The sequence below is a fragment of the Lepisosteus oculatus genome, chromosome 5 (assembly GCF_040954835.1).
Source record: "Lepisosteus oculatus isolate fLepOcu1 chromosome 5, fLepOcu1.hap2, whole genome shotgun sequence".
Classification (NCBI taxonomy): Eukaryota; Metazoa; Chordata; class Actinopteri; order Semionotiformes; family Lepisosteidae; genus Lepisosteus; species Lepisosteus oculatus.
Window position 1 is genome coordinate 40,432,400 of NC_090700.1, and position 15,748 is coordinate 40,448,147.

General features: G+C 52.1%; 1 protein-coding gene across 2 annotated transcripts; it reads right to left on the reverse strand.

Moving 5' to 3' along the window:
- Positions 1 to 1,366: 1,366 nt before the first annotated feature.
- LOC102697085 (protein tyrosine phosphatase non-receptor type 7) lies at positions 1,367 to 12,375 on the reverse strand. 2 transcript variants are annotated; one of them, XM_015342485.2, is made up of 11 exons: positions 12,207 to 12,375; positions 11,772 to 12,010; positions 8,252 to 8,413; positions 6,942 to 7,125; positions 5,769 to 5,853; positions 4,728 to 4,807; positions 4,150 to 4,287; positions 3,743 to 3,853; positions 3,364 to 3,521; positions 2,812 to 2,925; positions 1,367 to 2,462 (listed from the first exon to the last, which is right to left on the reverse strand). In XM_015342485.2, exons 3-11 carry the CDS (start codon positions 8,344 to 8,346, stop codon positions 2,363 to 2,365), a joined length of 1,065 nt encoding a protein of 354 aa, XP_015197971.2. In that variant the 5' UTR covers positions 8,347 to 8,413; positions 11,772 to 12,010; positions 12,207 to 12,375; the 3' UTR covers positions 1,367 to 2,362. The 2 variants fall into 2 exon arrangements, with proteins under 2 accessions (XP_015197971.2, XP_015197972.2); XM_015342486.2 differs by lacking the exons at positions 11,772 to 12,010; positions 12,207 to 12,375 and adding an exon at positions 9,309 to 10,117.
- Between the last annotated feature and the right edge of the window lie 3,373 nt (positions 12,376 to 15,748).

Here is a 15,748-nt window from a genome sequence, read left to right on the forward strand (position 1 = left end):
CATGGGTTGAGGTGGGGGGACATCAGGCCCGGGACTCTCAGAGGTTTTTTCTCTTGCTTGGTTTTTTGTTTTCCTCACTTGTTGCTCTATTGCTAATGGCATTACCAATCTGTAACGTGCACTGTGGCAAACTGTTGAAAAGAGAACTACAGCAAACACGCCATCCACCCGTTTTCTCACCACGTCACCCAATACAGGGTCAATGGGGAGACAGACCTCAGCACACAACAGGAGCGCAGCAAACACAACATGTGTTAATTCATTTTGTACCTGCACTGACCTAGGTGAGATATCACTACATGTGTGAGGCTGACCATACAAACAATTCTATTACCACCATCATCAACATCCTTACACTTATATACTGTAGCGCTTTTCTGGACACTCCACTCAAAGCCCTTTACAGGTAATGGGGACACTCCTCCATGATGTGACAGCAGCCATAGTGAACCAATATGCTCACCACACACCAGCTATCAGTGGGGAGGAGAACAGGGTGATTAAACCAGTTAATAGACGGGGATTATTAGGGGCCATGATTGGTAAAGGCCAAATTTTTCCAGGACACCAAGGTTACACCCCTACTCTTTTCAAGAAACACTCTGGGATTTTTAATGACCACACAGAGTCAGGACCTCGGTTTTACATCTTCATCCAAAGGACAGTGCCTTTTTGTTCAGTATAGTGTCCCCGTCACTATACTGGGGCATTAGGACTCACACAGACAGCAGGGTGAGCGCCCCCTGCTGGCCCCCTAACCACTTCCAGCAGCAATATTAGTTTTTCCCTAGAGGTCTCCCAGCCAGATAATGACCAGGCTCACACCTGCTGAGCATCAGGGGGGCTACCAGCGGTGTTGCAGGGTGATGCAACTGAGAATCTTTATCTGCTCAACAGGAAGAATTCTTGTTCAACACTCTTTGACAAAATATTATGATACGATATTAAGATATCACTAATTTGTGAATGACATTCAATAAAGAAATTTAAATAAAAGTGTACATTCTTCTTTTTGTGCTAGGTAGCTGCGTCAGCATGCATAGGATGCAAAGGAACAAGTAATAGGTTTATTCCATGCTGAAAAGAGAAGAGAGAAAACAAAACGTTCGGTCGTGGAGCCTTCTTCAGACTGAAGAAGGTGACTTGGGCCACCTCACTCACACCTGAAGAAGGTTTAACGGCCGAAACATTCCGTTTTCTCTCTTCTCTTTTCAGCATGGAATAAACCTCTTACTTGTTCCTTTGCATACTTCTTTTTGACTGAATCACCTGTCTAACTATTGTATCTGTCAGTCTAAATCCTTCTGCGTTCAGGTAAATATTAAGAAATACAATAGTTTGTTCTAACACAAATTCACCACAGTCCTTGTTTCTATTTACCGATTTATTTTCATGACGTATCTTGCAGTCTGCAGTCTCCACGGCACATAAATTCACAGTTCTGAAAATCCTGCGCCTGTGTTGACACCAGGTGAAGTATAAAACATTCTGTTAGAAAAGTTAAAACCACTGGAAAGGCTTCCGGACCACACTCCCCGCCCCAGGGGGAACCCCTGTGTTTCGGGGTGCTGGAGTCCCCATGCAGGGTGCCCTGTGGCTGCCGCGTGTGTGCGCCTCGACACGCCTGGATTTCACGTTTCCTCTTCTGTTCCCAAAGCCACCTTCCATAGAAATCTTCATGGAAAAACAGAGAACAAGCGTCTCTGCGGCTCTGCAGGTAAAGACATTCAGGCGCTGTTCGTGGAGGTCTGGGGAGGAGGGTTCAGTCCAGGGCTGTCCTGCTCGATAAGGACAAGCAGAACAGGCCAGGCGTGATGGGGGGCTGCTGATTACCCAGGGGAGCTGTGTTAGTGTCCACACCGGCGGTATGCAATGGCCAGCCTGTCGGCCCCGCATCCAGCGATCAGCCTCCCTGCACCCCTTACATGAAACTAAGCCCCCCTAAGTACGATCAGAGCCCTGATCTCCCACGTGCACGACGCCCCTCAGCAGCAGCACAGTGGTGAAGGGGGGTGACCCCAGCTCATGGACAGCGGGACAGGTGAAGTGGGTTTTCCGGCAAGAGGAAAGGAGTATACTATCGCAAAAGACCCGAGAGGTGGGTGACAGCGAGGGCGGGGGCAGGGGGTGGAGGGAACAAAGCAGCAAAATGAAATAAATAAAAGGAAGCAGTTTTCAGGAGGAAGAGGAGCAGTCACATGATCTCCTGCTGGCGGCTTCCATCCAGGCGCGGACAGCGCAGTGACACGCCAGGTGCAGTCCTCCCGGTCCGGCCAGGCCAGCGGCCACGGGCCCGGCTGCAGCTCACGGCTCACACCCTGACCCCAGCCGCGCGGGGGCCGGGGTGGGGCGGGGCGGAGGCTCAGCGCGGCTCCGGGCCCGTGCCGGTGAGCTGGCGGCTGTGCAGGGCCAGGGTCAGGTACAGGAAGTGGTACTGCTCGCTGGTCTGAATCATCCCGCCCCTGCGGGCACAGAACAGCTGGCTCAGCCAGGCGGCCACGGACAGCAAGCCCGCGGGCTTTCAATACACCAAACTTACTTACAAAGTGCATATCTTCAGAATTTCTATTGCAATTCCACAGTTTATGTGTTAGCTGTACAGGAATGATACACCAGCATCTGGCACATGAATATTAATCTCTGTATAAAGGCTGACTAGGCCTTGCCAGTGATAAATTACTAATGCATACCCTTCATCCTTCATATTGCACTAATAGGCATCTACTAGCACTCACTAACACAGCAGTCGTCTCCTGTTTTGCAGTGTTACATGTTTCTCTCATGTATGGTTGGGAAGAGGAGGGTACACACCTGTCAATTCTCAGCTGGCACACAATGCCCAAAATGTCGACTTCGCCAGTCTTCTCCAGCTGCTGGCAGCCGATGCTGGTGGCAATGAAGCAGCCTGTCCGTCCGATCCCTGCACTGAGGAGCACACATACGCACACACAGTGAGATCAGGCTGTGTAAGAGTGCACTCTGGTGCACTGACAGTGTGGAAGGTGCTGGATGATGTGTAAGTATGCACTCTGGTGCACTGACTGTGAAAGTTGCTAGGTGCTGTGTAAGTGTGTACATTGGTGTGCTGACTGTATAAAAGGTATGGGGTGCTGTGTAAGACTGCACACTGGTGCACTGAATGTGTGAAAGGTGATGGGTGATGCGTGAGTGTGAACGCTGGTGCACTGACTGTGTGAAAGGTGCTGGGTGATGTGTGAGTGTGCACACTGGTGCTCTGGCTGGTGGTAGAGTGCTGTGTGATGTGTCAGTATGCGCACTGGTGATCTATGTGGAAGGTGCTGAGTGATGTGTAAATGAGTAACTCTTGTTCTGCTGTGGCTGTAGCATAGGGAGGAGAAGTACCTGCAGTGAACGATGATGGGGCCTGGGCAGCACAGGGCCCGCTGGCTCTCCTGCACTGCTTTCACCAGCTTCAGCACGGACTGGACACAGGCCGGTGTCTGGTGATCCAGCCAGGAGGAGTACCAGTAGTGCTTCACCTGACGACTCTCTGACTGCACCTGTGAGCCATGTAATTATCATCAGCTTTCAGGAATGGCAAGACGTAGCTGTCACTGGGGGTGCACAGGGAACCCCCTGACTTACTCTGACAGTGAGGACTCGGAGAGTGTAGCCGTTACTGGGGTGCACGGGGGACCCCCGCCCTGACTTACTCTGACAGTGAGGACTCGGAGAGTGTAGCCGTTACTGGGGTGCACGGGGGACCCCCGCCCTGACTTACTCTGACAGTGAGGACTCGGAGAGTGTAGCTGTCACACTCCTTCACCTCGTCCACGGTCACCTCAAACCTGCCGAACGTCCCTGTCTTTTCTGGCCAGTAGAGGACGCACTTCTGCAGCACAGCACAGAGAAAAAATAAGACATTATTTCAACCCCAGTTGACATCTGTCTGCCTTAATCCTTTATTTCTTTAAGAGGATTTTGTATATTGTCACCGTGGACATCAAGGATTAACCTGCACTTATAAATTGTCATTTATTTTGCTATTTTCTGAACTTTCAAGGCACAAATGGAACAATAACGCCAACACATGCAACATTGAGCTATATAACATGGACATTCTTGTTTTCAGAACAAAATAAAAAGAAAACAAACTACAAGTTAGAAACAAATGCAACGTTCCCCCACCTCCTTCTTCTCCTTGAGTTTGGTGATCATGACGATGACGGCACTCCTCTCCTGCCACACCATCTCCCAGAAGTCACACACAGTGTTGACCATGGGGCCCTGGGTGGCGATGTAGCTTTTCTCAGTACCATCATAACCCTGCAGGGGGCGACAGAGCACAGGCTGAGCCAAGGGCCAGGGAGGGGCGTGGGTCACTGAGAGGGTTACAGTGCTGTAATATTAGAATAGATCTCAAATATACTTTCAAGGTTAAGATCTTGACATATGTGGACTCTTTTGTCCATATGAGAGTACGCAGTGTGGGTCTGCCCTGGTCTCAGAACACATTGTGAATGATTATGAACTACCACCTATGGTGTCGGTATTCCTACAGAAACAAGGTCTGGGGTTCAGGCTGTGGTTACAATTAAGACGGGGGTTAGATTTGGGGTTAGGACTGAGTTTGAGGTTAGTGTAAGATGTAGAATATTCAAACATTCATTAGTGTATTTGAATATATACTCAAATATACAGGGTGCACATAGTGGTGATGGCAGTGACCCCTCAGCTGATCTCTGTCTGATCCCCCTCCTTCTTACTCGGATGTAGTTAGCGTTGATGTAGGTCTCCCCATCTCCTTCTGCGCCTGGCTTCCAGAGACACACCCGCGTCTGGGGGTCTGAAAGAAACAGGTCACAGTGAGTAGACTGTCGGGGAGGGTACTCCATTCAGACTTTCAAAGTACCAGACCCTGTGAGCTTCTACAGACACACAAGTGGCAACAGGGGGGGCATGTACTCAAGACCAAAAACAGGAGGCACTTTACACCAAGGGAGGTAGGGGTCTGCAGCAAGCTGCCCAGCAGGGCTGTGGAAGCTGATGCCCTTGAATCCTTTAAGATGCAGCTGAATAGGATTCAGATTTGCAGCTCAGCAAACAATCAATGTGGGCCGAATGGCCTCCTCTCATCTGTAAAGGATGATGAGTAATGAATTTCATGTCTGGGCAATGCTTAAGGAACACCACCGCAACAGAAATTAATGAATTACTGTGAGACAGATGTGAAGCAGCGATTGTGATGGAATATCCACCCACGACACACAGCAGAATATAGGAAGGAGACTTCCCAGAGAGTTGGGATTGTTCAGCCACTGAGCTGAAACACAGCAACATGCCTGCTAACAGAGTATTGTGCCCTCTCAACCTCTGACATCAGCCCTTTTACTGTGTCTGCTCTCTTTTGTCTGTAAATATCACCAGGGAATTGGCCCCTTCTTAATGCAGAATGGAGCAGCGAAGGAAACTTCACTGTTGGCACACCCTCTGGCCAATATATTAGGAACCTGTGGCACACAAAGCTGGCCCCCGTAAACAGCAGGAGTGACTTGACTGGGACACAGAGTGAATTCCAGGAGTTTCTAAAACATCTGGGCACCTTTCCACCAGCAGAAACAGCTTCAGGTAAGGTTGTGATGGGGACCCTGGATGTAGAGCTGAATTCTCAGAACCGAGCTGAGAGGCCTGTTCTGGGGAAGTGGGGCTGTGATGTGGGAGTTGCTGGGGCACTGTCTGCTACTGTTGGTCCTCACTGGGGCTCCTAATATCTCCAGAAGGCAGTGAGCGGCATCATTCTCACTCACTCGGCAGTATGGTTTTGTATCTGTCCTTTAAGGCATGGCCGGGGATGTCCAGCTCCGCCTGGTCCACGAAGTTTGGGGGGATTTTCTGTGGAGAACAGAGACATGCGCTTAGCAGACGGGCTGCAGGGCTGGAGGACAGAATCTGCCACCACAGATACACCATGCCTCACTTGTCTAATCCATGTGTGCAAAAACGTTGTACATAGTTTTCTCCGAGATTTGCATCTTCCAAATTCGGCAACGACTTTCAGAAGCAAGAGAAAATGTGAAAATCTGAGGCTAGGTCTGCTGAGGGCAGAGAAGGGGATGCTGGTGCAGACACAAGGAAACACAGCTTTGAATTTAATTACTTGTTCAGGACCACTGCCTATCATGCTACAACACCTGTTGTTTCTTTTCAAAGGGAGCTGGGTTTCATGGCAGGAAGATGCCTCTCCCCTCCACAGAGCAGAACCTGAGCCCCAGCTGCTGCAGGAGCACCCAGAGCTGCAGGCTGAGTCACTGGGGCAGCCCTGCGACTCTCGGTGGAGGAGGACAGACAGGACTGTGCGGGCACAGAGAGACAGGCAGATTTTTCAGATAGTAGGAGAAGGAAAGAGAAAAAAGGCACCAATGAGAGAGATAGAGAGAGAGAGAGAGACAGAAGCAGAGGCACACAGTGACACAGACAGAGGCACAGTGACAGAAAGAGAAACAGTGACACAGACAGAGAGAGAGAGACATCAGCGGAGAGACAGGCAGTGACCCAGACAGAGAGACAGACAGTGACACAGAGAGAGAGAGAGAGAGAAAGAGAGAGAGAGAGACAGAAGCAGTGGCACACAGTGACACAGACAGATGCACAGTGACAGAGAGAGAAACAGTGGCAGAGAGAGATACAGTGGCAGAGAGAGAAACAGTGGCACAGACAGAGAGAGAGAGACATCAGCGGAGAGACAGGCAGTGACCCAGACAGAGAGAGACAGGAGCAGTTGGAAAGAGAGACTCAGAGAGAGAGCTGTCTGTAAATGTCTGTAGATGTTGTGTTAATTTTATATGCTCTGGCAACACTGAAATTCACTGGTCATGCCAATAAAGCTTCTTGAATTGAACTGAGGGAGACAGCAGCAGAGAGACAGACAGTGACACAGCAGCGGAGAGAGTGATCACAGCGGACAGGAGAGGGTTCAGTACCAGGTACTCCTGGGACAGTTCCTGAGTGTTGGCAGCAGCCTCCTGCAGCTCAGCGGCTGTCAGCGGGCGTCGAGTGTTGCGCAGGAAATGCAGAGTGATCTCTCTCGGTGTGGAGATGGAGCACAGGGGCTCCACGGCACCCAGAGAGCTGACGTCCAGCACCAACGACACGTTGGAGCCCCTCCTGCAGACACACGTGTGCACAGAAGCAGACTGTCAGGGGGGGCACCAGGCTTCAGGCGTTTGACCGTCCTACAGCTTGTGTCCCAATTATCCCACCCACAGCAAAGCCTACTGGGACAGGGCCATGAGGCAGGCAGAGGAGAGCACAGTCCAACCACGGCACAGGCACAGGCATGACGCACGTCATGGGGGACACAGACAGAAAAACCGCCTGAGCCTGGTAAAACCATCCAGAAAATACTGCCCCAATACCCCGCGAGCTGTCTGCGGCAAATTTCAAAAGAAGGGGGCACTTGCTGGCTGTGTTAATTACTACTAATGAGCTTGCTAATTAACCCCATCCTTTGTCTCTCGAAACACTCTCCTGTGAGAAGAGGAGGCAAGTCTACACAGAGGGTTGTGGGGGTCTTGAACAAGCAAACCAGCCATGCTGTTGAAGCCCATTCCCTGGGTTCTTTCGGGAAACAGTGGGAGAAACCCTGGGATCAGCTAACAAGTCACTACCAAGACTGCGCGGGAGAACTCCGTCCCCGCTGCTCCAGCGGGAATCCAGCACCTGGAAGCAGCACGTCAGGACAGACACCCGAGGTCTACGGTCCGCTCTCGCTGGGGGCTGCCTGCGCTAACGGGCTCATTCGCGTTTCTTAACGGGGGCACCACATTATTCTGCCAGGGAGCAGCATGAGACGGTGGGAGAGCCGAGGGCGAGCAACAGCCGCCTCCTCCGGGACAGGCTCTCCGCCCGCCACCTGCCCCGGCCCCAGAGTCCTCGCAGCGGGCACCGGCTTCAGGCCCAGTCCCAGAGCAGACAGGGCACAGAAACTACGGCCGGAACGGAGACACTAACAGAACTGGCGCGGAAGAAGGCGAAACGGGAAGATCGGCGGTCACTGCGACTGTAGCGGCAGGGTGGCGGCTCAGCCAGCTCCGGGAGCCCTCAAGGAGAGCTGGGCGGAGGCCTGAACTCCCATTCAACGTTTCGGTTCCTGTCTTCCGTGGAAATGGGAGCACAGTGCCCCCCGCTCTGCTGGCTGAGCCATTCCCCTCCCAGCACCAGCACTTCAGCACCCTGTGGGCTCCCACAGGAGCCTGGCTGCCCCTCGACTGCGGCCCCGCGGGCCCCTCACCTCTCCTGGAGGCGTGCCTGTCTGCGCGTGGTGGGGGGGGGCGGCGTGGGCTGGTCCATGTGCGCGGGGGGGCTGGCGGGGCAGAGCAGCACCATGCTGTGCGTCCCAGGACGGGGGGGTGGGGGGCCGACACCCAGGGGCACTCAGCTCCTCGCTGCCACGCTGCAGAGAGAGAGGGAAGGAGAGGGCACAGGGCAGGGGTGAGCAGAGGGAGGGAGATGACAGACACTGAAACTCCACACACACTTGCAGGTGAGAGAAGTCATCCAGGCTCCTCCAAATATCAGTATCACAGTGTCCCCCAAACCCCAACACTGTCTTCCAGAGCCCCTGAGCACCCCGACACCGCAGGGAAGTACACACACCGTCCCCACACACAACCGCACCGCCCAGCACATTCACTCCTCACACGCCTCAACACAGCCCGTGGTCTTACACGCTTTCGCAATCTGACACAGCGACGTTGTTTTGTTTTTGTTATTGAAGTGATGCTTCCCCGCGTGTTTTGTATGTGGTGCATGAATGTCCCGCAGGACTCGGGGGCGCGCCGGGCCGCGGGAGATCAGCTCGCCAGCGGATGTCCAAGGAGGACTGAGCTCAGAGAGGCGCGGTGCACACAGTTACAGGATTTACACGGAGAAAACTATGGTGCCGCTTTCAAATGGTTGAATGACAGTTGTAGTTTTATATGTTAAGACCTCGCCGTGCCACGGTTTCTATAATACTTGTATTTTTACAATGATATATTTAAAGTTTACCTATAGGCAACGATGTAATTACACTACACTATAGCAGTAATCATACCACTTAATCTCACGTGGCGTTCGCGAAATAAAGCAGAATAGAGCACCACACGGTATCATAGTAAACTCCTTCGCGGGGGATACCGACAGTCCGATGGCCAAGTCGTCTTTAAATTCGTAGAACAGCTGGAATGAAGGAGTCGTTTCTGCTATCGCCTTGTCTCCGGGACTCCCCGCTGTCCTTCCACTGTCCCAGACCGACAGCACGACCTTGTTACAAGGCGAGAGGGGGGCAGGGAGACGACAGGACTCACCTGAGACGAGCCCGCACTGCCATCCCGGCTCTGCGCTGCCAGCGTGCACCCGGGCTCTCGGCTCGCGGAGGCGCAGGGAAACACACACGCCAGGAATGCGGCTTCGCGGGGAGCGCGTGCAGGAACGGGCACGCACCGAATACCTCTCTCCGGCTCGCTGACGCTCAGCTCACTGACGGTGCCTTTCCAGAGCTCCTGAGCCCGAAGACACCCGCGCTGGCGCACATGTCTAAACGCGACTGCGGCGCGTGGAGGAAGGCTCGGGAGGTGAGCGCAGAGGCCAGGAATGTCTGTCACGTCACGCACACGTTAGGCAACCTCGAGCCTGGTGGCACCGCGGCTTTCAGCCCGGCATGTGAAATGAAGTGTTTTGCAGCCGTCCTTAACGAAACATCTGTATGTCACTGAGCGTGAGAAAGAGCCGAGAAGTAACAGCAAACACACTCCTCTTACTGACATCACTGTCTCTGCACTGGGGACGAGCCGGCACCTGCGCCTCGCTCCGGAGATGGAAACAGCCCAGTCCTTTTACAAGACTACATTCGGAATCCTAACCATTCCTCCAAACCTTGGAGGTCAAATGATTTATCCCCGTGCCAACAGCACTGATACATGAGCTGTTAGTACAGTCTTGCGAGTCCGGTGTTTCTGAGCGCTTTCTGACCCCCGCGAGAAAACCCGAGCGCAGAGTTCGCTCTCCCAGCCGCGTGCGGAGCCCCGAGCCACAGGCAGGGCTGGCGCGCTCAGGAACGGACCCTCACGTGGCTGCAGGCAAAGCACGCGACAGAACGCAAAACAGGGATGCAAAGCAAACCCTAGCAAAGCCAAACGGTACATAAAAGATCTGTAAGTTAAATGTCATGCATGGTGTGAGCCGGTGCCTATATCTCTCTTTCTGCTAAAATCCATTTTGAGAACAGCTGGGAAAAGGTGCCATCGTCAGCGCAGTACTAGTACCAGCACAGGGGTTCTGCCCAGGTGCGAGCACAGCAGGCAGGAAAGCAAGAGACAGAGAAATTGGACTTTTGAGGCTTTTGGATGGAAGCTCTACCTCTTCTTGTACAGTCAGTGGCAACATTGCGACACCAGTGTAACATCCTGTTAAGCACAGGCTCTTTCCTGCCTGGGCCCTGTACTGTAACTGAGCCTGTGAGCCCAGACCTCTGTCCTGACCGCTGACAGGGCTGGGCTCCCTCCAGAACTGCCATATGATTTCTAACCCAGGTACCTGCCTGCCTGCAGAGGCAACCGGAAAGAGAGAGGGTATGGATCCTGAGGCCCTGGCTGAATTTCAGTTCATCTGTCCGCTTTGTCCCAGCAGTCCCATCCCCAGTCCTGGGCAGCTCCACACCTGCAGGGTCCAGTTCCAGCTGAGCTCAGAGTTACACCCCCGAGCCCTAATAACACAGGACTGACTGGAGCTCGTCGTTGTCTTCACGTCAGGAACATGCTGGAAGCTGTCTTTTAACTTTTTTAAGTTGTTTGTTAACTATTGCATTTCATATGTGACCGTGGTCTCCAGTTCCTAAGTAGATCAGCAACTTGCAAACAATCCAAATCAAGCGAGTTGCTAATTCAGTCAAGAATTCAACCAAGTAACGAGCTCCGCTGGAATGAAAAGCAGCAGGTTCCATTGCTCTGGCCTGGGGACATGATAGAGGCGTTGTACAGATGTTAGCGGTGTTATAATCGTCTGGACATGTCCAGGTAGTTTTCTCCTGTGGTTCGCAAGCCGAACGTTTTGGCTGAAGATGAGGAACGCCAGGAGAAATTGGCTGTAAGCTGCTTGGGTTAAAAGTGCCTGACTAATGAAGGACTGTGAAATGTAAGTGTAGACCTCAAACACACATACGAAGACCATGCAGCCTCCATACAGAAAGGTACCTGTCGCTGGAACTGAACCCCACTTCTTCCAGATACAAGCCGCCCCAACGTCAGTCCCTGACTGTCCCTGGTGGGGTTAATCGGCTCAGTCCCAGTGACAGAGAGCTGTGCCCCTCCACACCCCCTGCCGTCTCCATGGGCTGCCTTCGGCATTAACAATGTCATCATTCAGGACATTTTCATTATTACACTTAAAAAGTTCTGAGGTGATGTCTGACCTCTGGGCAAGGTAAATCTTCGGAGCGACTCCTGCACAGAGGTCTTCATCTCCGAGGCGCAGCAAGAGCAGGGGCTTGTCTTACTGCCTCCCAAAGGAGGAATGCCTGCAAAATCGTGCAGTTTTGCACCAGGACCGTGTGTCTGCAGAGCCATCTAAACATGCGGCATCTTCTGCAACACCAGCTGCTGCCTGAGGGGAGAAATGTCCTGGCCTCGATTCCTCTCCTCTTTCACCTTGATTTTTCATTGCTCGCTGGTAAGTCCTTACACTGCTGTAGTCACATCGCAATTACTAGACAGTAAACATGAACTACCACAGCACAGCGTCAGTGTTCAGAATAGACCTCTTCTCCACCTTACCTTGTCCCGGGAGCTCCTGCTGTCGTCCCAGACCCTGGTGGTTTTCCCCACGCCACTTGAAAGCCAAGTTTGCCTCTTCAGCGTCTTTCTCTTTGCTCAACTTCTCCCCAGCTGCTCTGCGTCTGCTGCTCCTGCTCCGCGCCCAGGGTCCGGTCCGGTCGGGCCTCAATACCCTCCTTCTCATCCACCCTTTCCCACCAGGACACACGCGAGCGGCAGGGAGCTCCGTCCGCTCCGGGCTAGGGGAGTGCCAAAACAGAGTCGCATCAGAAACCAGTGTCGCGCCGTGCAGCCCCCCTCTCCCCTCCCCATACAGCAGCCCGTCTAAAAGCCAGAGGAGACCTGGGCTGTGTGAGCTGCCCTGAGCCACAGACAGCAGGGTTACAGCTCAGACCCGCCGGGAACCAGCCAGTCCTGCTCCAGCTCCGCACTCACCTGAAGGCTGGCCAGTCAGGGGCTCCCCATGGCACCCCTCATCCCTCGATCCTCTTCGCGAGCGAGCTGCGAGCCAGGAGAGCTCCGACTCGGTGGCACCGGAGCTGAGCCTCAGCGCGAAATGAGTGTGCAGTTGAAAAAAAACGCAGGCTGTGTGTTCAGGAAGCTGCTGATCTGATGAGAGCCTCTTCTGGTTCGCCTCTCAGCTGCTTCCTCCCTGTGCCTCCCACACACGCTCCGGCCCACGTTCTGCCAGCCGGCTCTGCGCTGCCACCTCACCCGCCCGCAGCTGAGGGCTGCCTGCAGCCTGCCAGGGCCCTGCGGGGCACTGGGCACACAGGGAGCCAGAAAACTGCACTGAAAGCTGCAGGGGTCCTCTACTGTCAGGGCCCCCCCCCAGCAGTTAAGAAAACCACTTCCAACTGAGTAATTAGGAGCAGGAAAATGAAACATAATTAACTCTCTCCCACCCCTAGAATGTGCCGCACTGTTTTAAAGCCTCTCTGTGGAACCGGTGCTCCAGAAAAGCAGGAGACCCCCAGTTACAGGCCCGCTCGACTACCAGAAAGCACACAAGGGGACAGGCCTGCCCAGGACACACAGCACCTCCTGTACATGAGCCCACTCCTCCCAGTCTTTTCCCTTGATCACACCCTGTCTGCACCGTCACTTATTTGCTTTGCGATGATTTTGTTCTGTCGCCCTCATTTCACTACAGCTCTCTGTGCACTGAGCTCTATGGTACACAGAGCCAAAGTGTGGCACAAGTGTGTGAAAGCTTTGCCATCCCACTTTGCACGGTTGGGGCTGTTGGGGTCCGTGCTGTGCCACAATGCCTGGGAATGCAGGGGCATTCCCTCCGGTGACTTGGACTTCTCTCGAACCTGGGGCAAGATCTCCGGTCGGCTGCGCTCCCCACGCCCAGCTGGCTTGGCAGCGAGAGGCCAGGGAGAAGGCACCACTTGTTGCTCACAGACAGTCCTGACCAGAGTGTGTGTGTGACACAGAGCAAGTGGGTGTGAGTGAGTAACTGACTGAGTGGGTGTCAGATCACTGGGAGTGTGATAGGGTGCGTGGGTGCAGGACACCTTCCCCTTTTATCTGATCGCCGCACTGAATGTCAGAGCCCAGCAAAAGAGAAAAAAAGAGAGAAATTTACCAAACCTTCCCAATCAGCACTTCTCTTGTCGTGCACCAGAAGAGCTCGTGCTGGCCCCGAGAGCACGCCGTGCAGACAGCCTGCTGGGGTTACTGCTGCTGTGAAAATCAGAGCTGGGTTTCCAGTAAGAATGGTGATTAACTGGAAATGAGTGAGCTCTCTCCCTGTCCTGTCATTCTGTGACTGCAGAGACGGAAATGCTGTCGTCTGAGCTTGGTCCTGCTGTGATCAGAGGATATAAGCAGTGAAGAGCTAATTCCACCCAAGTGTCAACAGCGTCTTACAAAAGCTCTGGGAGGGGTGCAGTGCTGGTCAGGCCCAGTCAGTGTGCAAAGACGGGTAGTTCTGACTTCATTGGTAATTCATTAGCCATTTTTATCTAGAGCAAAAATCTCTACCCATTTGCACAGCAGGATGTTATACTGGAGCAGTCAGAGCAAGCAGCTAGGGTCACTCCCCTCAGCCAAGAATCTGACCTACAACCTTCCTGTCCTGAGTCCCTGGGCCCCCGGGCCCCCAGCGCTCCCCCACACTGCTGCCCGGGCTTGATCGCATGCACAGTGCTGACAGGTTTGTCTAGAGCCTCGGGCTCTCGTGCTAGGAGCTGATAGAAAACAGGATTATCCTGCCTGCTGCTCTTCAGGAATGAAGAACACAGTCCGGCTGAGCATACCCTGTGTCAGCCCTATCACGCACTTACCAGTCCCCTCTGCGGCCCTTCACCTGTCCCACCCCTGATCTGATTGCTTAATTGAACTATTCTTTGGCTCCAAGGTCAACATGCGCTTTATGTCTTATCAGCTGCTAAATAAAAAGTGGAAATTTGCAATCAGGCTCAGTTTCATCACTGACTAAACAGAACCAGCAATTCAAGAATGGTCTGCATTCAGTCCTTATGCTTTATTTTCTTAAATGTCAGTGCGCTCTAGTACAGATTAATTACAACAAACATGTTTCTGGCTTCAGTGGTGACAGACATGTACAGCTTATAACATGGTGACAAAAATTAATATCCAGGACAGTCTCTGGGGTCCCTCAAACCTGTACATTTCTGTTCCAGATGAACTCGGTATGAACTGAAGACTTGAATGCCTAATTGAATTCAATCCTTACTTGAATTATCAAGTTGGAACCTTTGCAAATTTGGTTTCTGCTCCAGAGCTGGAGATCCAAGTTACATATGAGGGGCCAGGTTCTCAAGCTGCCTGCAAGATGTTCAGGAACTGAAAACAATGACAGAGCTCAAATTAGTCCTGTTTTTAGGTCAATTCAGAGTTTATGATGTAACTGAGAGCTCGGCTGGAACAAAAACCAGCAGGTGTGAACCGAGGACCAGGGTGAGGATGGGCGGCTTTGAATCCCCTGCCCTCTGTAGTGATGCATTTAAAAATGCAAACACCTTCAGTCTTCACCAGAATCATTTTGCAGCGGTCTAATTAATGTCCGGTCAGTCTTGTCACTGGACAGATAAATTAATAAGGAGACCGCATTACTGTTGAAGTGTTACACGTTAGACTCTTTGCTGCTGGAGGATAAGGTAAAAGGTTTTTACGTAACGTTTTTACTGGGAGGACTAGAAAAACAACTCTCTGTACAAGATGTTGTGCAATTCTCTCTGTCAACAACAAGAACTCAGGTTCTTCTGTGAGTGAAAATGGGAAAGCCTTTGAAAAATTGTACTTTGCCAACATTTATTTACTATGTCTATTTTGTTACAAATCAGGTTAAGTATAAGAATTCATTGCTTGAAAAAATGGTTTTAGTACGTGAAAAATGTAAGTAAATAAATGAGCTTTCATGATCAAAGGACAACCTAATGTAACCATTTTTCCAGACAGAATAATTTTGAGAGCAAAGGCTGTCTGAATGTTGTAGACTCCTCCTCAGGCTCTTCCTGCATACTCAGATTCTACACAACGTGCGCAGCTATACCTCCTTTAAAGGAACTGGATAGTGACGATCACCAGATAAAATTCTGTTATTTCTTCATTTCCTAAGTGCAGTGAAACTCACGAGTTTTCTTTCTTGCAGAGACAAAGCTCATGTGAACACGGTTTGCTTCTTTTGACAGTGCAAGTGGCTGACGTGACTGGTGTCAAACGTACCCAGGAAGCCTGCAGGAGGCTGTCCGGGCCGCTGCCCATCCCTGAACAGCTTGATTAGTGAGTCAGAAACCAGTACGTTTGATTGTGCAAAGGATGAAAGGATTTTCAGCCCAGTCCCCTGTTGCACGTAATACTCTGTCTGCCCTCAGGAAATATCTCAATTCCCAGCAGATCGAATTTCCCTACAGATCTTCAGTACCAGTCCCCCAGGGCTGGAGGGCACGTAGGTCAGAACATGCTTCACACCTGGGCTAAGGGTTAAAACAGTTGAATGAAGG